The sequence below is a fragment of the Montipora foliosa genome, chromosome 6 (assembly GCF_036669935.1).
Source record: "Montipora foliosa isolate CH-2021 chromosome 6, ASM3666993v2, whole genome shotgun sequence".
Taxonomy (NCBI): Eukaryota; Metazoa; Cnidaria; class Anthozoa; order Scleractinia; family Acroporidae; genus Montipora; species Montipora foliosa.
The window spans coordinates 50,336,770-50,340,266 of NC_090874.1; the positions used below are offsets into that span (position 1 = coordinate 50,336,770).

Consider the following 3,497-nt stretch of genomic DNA (forward strand, 5'->3'; position numbering starts at 1 on the left):
CACATTTTGCCATTCTGCCTCAAGGTGCTGGGGTGTGTTTATCCAAACTGTGTTTTGAATCAACTCTTCCCTCAATGGAAATTTTCCCAGAATATATGTAAGCGAACTTTTAAAATAGCAGTGGGCAGCGTTGAAGAATTTGTTGTACTTTGTTTCTGTTTGTTATGTCACCTTCATTTAAGAGCTTGTTGAGCGTGGCCTTTGTAGTTCCACCAAGATAAATGTTCTGATGTTCAATAAACATTTCCTCATCATTAAGATCTACATCTGTAGGTTTAGCACTCACAAGGACTTCAGGCTTCACAATGCGGTTTGCAATCTTTTTGGCCAGGGTCAGCATAGAGGTTTGCAGAACATGGACTGTTGGCTCACATCCCTGCAGTAGTTTGTTGAACTGTGTGAACAGCTGAATTGATGCATTATGGAACAAAAGGACTAGTTCCAGGAGAGGATTCGAAAATGCATCCTTAAGTCGGTTAAACCTTGCGTCTGAAAAACCTTCACTCAGAAAATAAGATTTCAGACTTGGAAAGTTCTTAACTGCTCTTTCAATACAGCGTTCCAAAGAAAGCCAACGGCAGGTGACATGCTTTAACACTTGCTGATACTCTTGGTCACAAAATTCAAAGTACTTTGCAAGCTTTCCTTTGCGTTTGGAACTCTTATCAAATCAATAATATAGGTCGATAAGCACATCCTCAACATTAACATCAACAATCTCTGTGAAAGAATCATTTGCTGCAGTTGCAGCAAGATAGCCAAATGACATGGACATCCAGAAATAAATATGCTTTGGTTTTTTGTCTTACAGCGTGATGCAATCGAATTGTTGCGTCCAATCATAGCATTGGTATTGTCCACACTTAGGCTAATAGCATTCAGCCACGCCATTCCATCTTTTGTGAATTTTTGATCCATAACATCAAAAATGGTTGCAGCTTTTCCTCCATCAACCCCACTGGTAACACACATCATAAAAATGACTTGTGATTATTTTTGATCGATTTATATTAAATATACGGATAGTTACAGGGTTCATCTTGTTTAATCCTGTGTCATTTGAGCCATCTATACCCAGACTGAAGGGATGGCTTTTGCAATGATCCACTAAATAATTGTGGCAGTGGGGACCCAGGGCAACGTGTAATATTGCTGACGTTTTCGTGCGTCCTGAGGCATAGGCTGCTGCAATCTTGCTATCAGGTAATATTTCCTTGAACAAAGGGCCCAAATGATCCACTGTTGCAATTGGCAGGTTGTGTTGTACTAAGAAGTTAGTTATCATAACCTCAGCTAACATTGCTTCCAGAATTCCCATGTTTTGAAAGAAATCTTCGTATAGAATGACTCTTTTTCTCATCTAACCCCACTCTTCTCCTATGTGTATCTCGTTCACAATGCACTTTGACATCACAAAGTCCTTGATGGTGGCAGCTAACAGATTTACCACATGGTATACAAAAGAAGCTATATCGGTCATTGTCAACTGCTTTTACAGGGTATTCTTTGGCACAAGAGGGGTTGTACTTTACCCGATATTTCGCTGCTCTGTCATATTTTCGGCCAATCTTTTCAGCTGGTTCTTCCTGGTCCGTTTCAGTGTCAGAATTCGAATCTTCTATTGAAAAATCACCACCTCTTTTCGCCATGTTTATACGATTGCAATCGCTTTCCCGCGCTGAACTTACAAAGACTACTGGTAAACTCAACATGGGAGACGCCTGGGAATTAGGCCTCGTTCCCAGGGCCTACTCCCCTTTCAAAATGACGGACAGACACGAAGAAAAACGATAAGTTTATTGAACACAAGCGAAAATCACAGCTGGGTACAAAAAAGTAAGAACAGTGTTCTTCTTTATTAGTTTTTCAATTTATGGCACAAGCATTCCTCCTTAATTTCCCATCTTTATTCTGATTCAACAACTTAAATCATTTCAGAATGATTTTTCCCAAAACCCGTGAGATTGAGGAGCCTTGTTGTGAGACCGTGAGAAATGACAAAAAATTGTGAGACTCACGGCAGAACCGTGAGAGTTGGCAGGTCTGTAGAGGAGCCATTTGTTTTTTCTTAGCAAACTTAGTTCAGCGGAAAGATCTCTCCTATGTGGGACAACATGTACTGGAATCTGTCTCCCGGATTCACCTCTTGATGGAGTTTACTCCAGTTAAACTCGTCAAGGTAACCTGGCAGTTTTGCTTTTGTCGTTCCATTCATTGCCTTCAGCTTCCGTTTTAATTGACTCCATAGGCCCTCTGTGGTGTTGCTGTGTTCTCCAGTATAGCGATCAACACAATTTTCGGAGTGGTTTACCATCAGGTGGATGTAGCCTACATCATTCAAGTTAAAGTATGGCGAGAACTTGTTTGAAATAATCACAGTACGAGGTTCAACGAACTCGCGCACTAGTCTGGTTACCAAGGTCTCTTGTCGGCGATCTGGAGCGTGAAAAACTAGACTTCTCCCTGTATCTCGCTCTACCATTTTAAACACCCACTGGCCCTCTGAAAAACGTCCACGATTGTACTTTCGCTTGTTGCCAAACATTGACTCGTCAATCTCCACTGTTTTTCCTCGGCCGCCTAACATGAAGTTACCGTTAAAAATCTTCATGGAGCAGATGTTGAGGATTTTGTCCAGTACTGTCACAATGGTTCGAAGTGATAATCTGGTTAGTAGCGAGAGTCTTTTGTTGGATTCACCAATGGACAACAGGTAGATGACGTACAACCATTGTACAAGTGAAATATTGGAGTCTTGAAAGAAAGATCCAACTCTGACTGATTTACGTTTTCTGCAGTTATTCGATGGGCATTCCCAGATGTAACCATTGGAAAATGGCGGATAAATGAATATGTAACAATGTGGGCAAGTATCGCTAGCCAACGCTACAACAGAGGACAAAAGCCATATTAGTAGCATAAGTGCTGCTCAAATTATCGTTATGAACTGCCTTTAACTCTTTTCGCGTAGTTTAGAAGCAATAGACGAGTAAATGCTTACAATCATTTTAGTTTGCTCTGCCGACAGGTTACCAACAGGTTGCCAACAGGTCACCGACTGTTGGCCGACAGTCAGCCAAAACTTTGGCCTCAAACATAACAGAAACTGTTGGCCGTCTGTCGGCCGACTGTTGGCCAACAGTCAGCCGACAGTAAATTTTGAGAAATATTCTTCAGCATTACCGAGAGGTGTACAATGCACAGAATCTGATGATTGGTTAGGTTCATGTGTTCTATGTTTGTACTTTCTGTGGCTAAGTACTCACTTTGAACTTAGCTAATTTGCTGATACAAGTGGTTGCATTCCTCCATGCCACAGTCATCCAAAAATTTACTGTGCATATTCGTTAACTGAATGTGCTTGTAATGTAACAAATGGAAAAGGGCTCTGCGTGAACTTGACTTTTGCACATGTATGCAAGATGACAGTTATTATGCACGAAAATTGTTGGTCTTGAAAACGGAGTTTACATGCAATATCAACACAGTGAAACACA

The 3,497-nt window shown here is 41.1% G+C and overlaps 1 protein-coding gene across 1 annotated transcript; it reads right to left on the reverse strand.

The window, feature by feature from the left end:
• Positions 1–2,077: 2,077 nt before the first annotated feature.
• LOC138005706 (uncharacterized) lies at positions 2,078–2,920 on the reverse strand. Its single transcript, XM_068851892.1, has one exon. It carries the CDS (start codon positions 2,918–2,920, stop codon positions 2,078–2,080), a length of 843 nt encoding a protein of 280 aa, XP_068707993.1.
• Positions 2,921–3,497: the final 577 nt, after the last annotated feature.

Excerpts from the sequence above, each read along its gene's own strand:
- LOC138005706 (XM_068851892.1), bottom strand. The coding sequence starts at position 2,920 with ATGCTACTAATATGGCTTTTGTCCTCTGTTGTAGCGTTGGCTAGCGAT.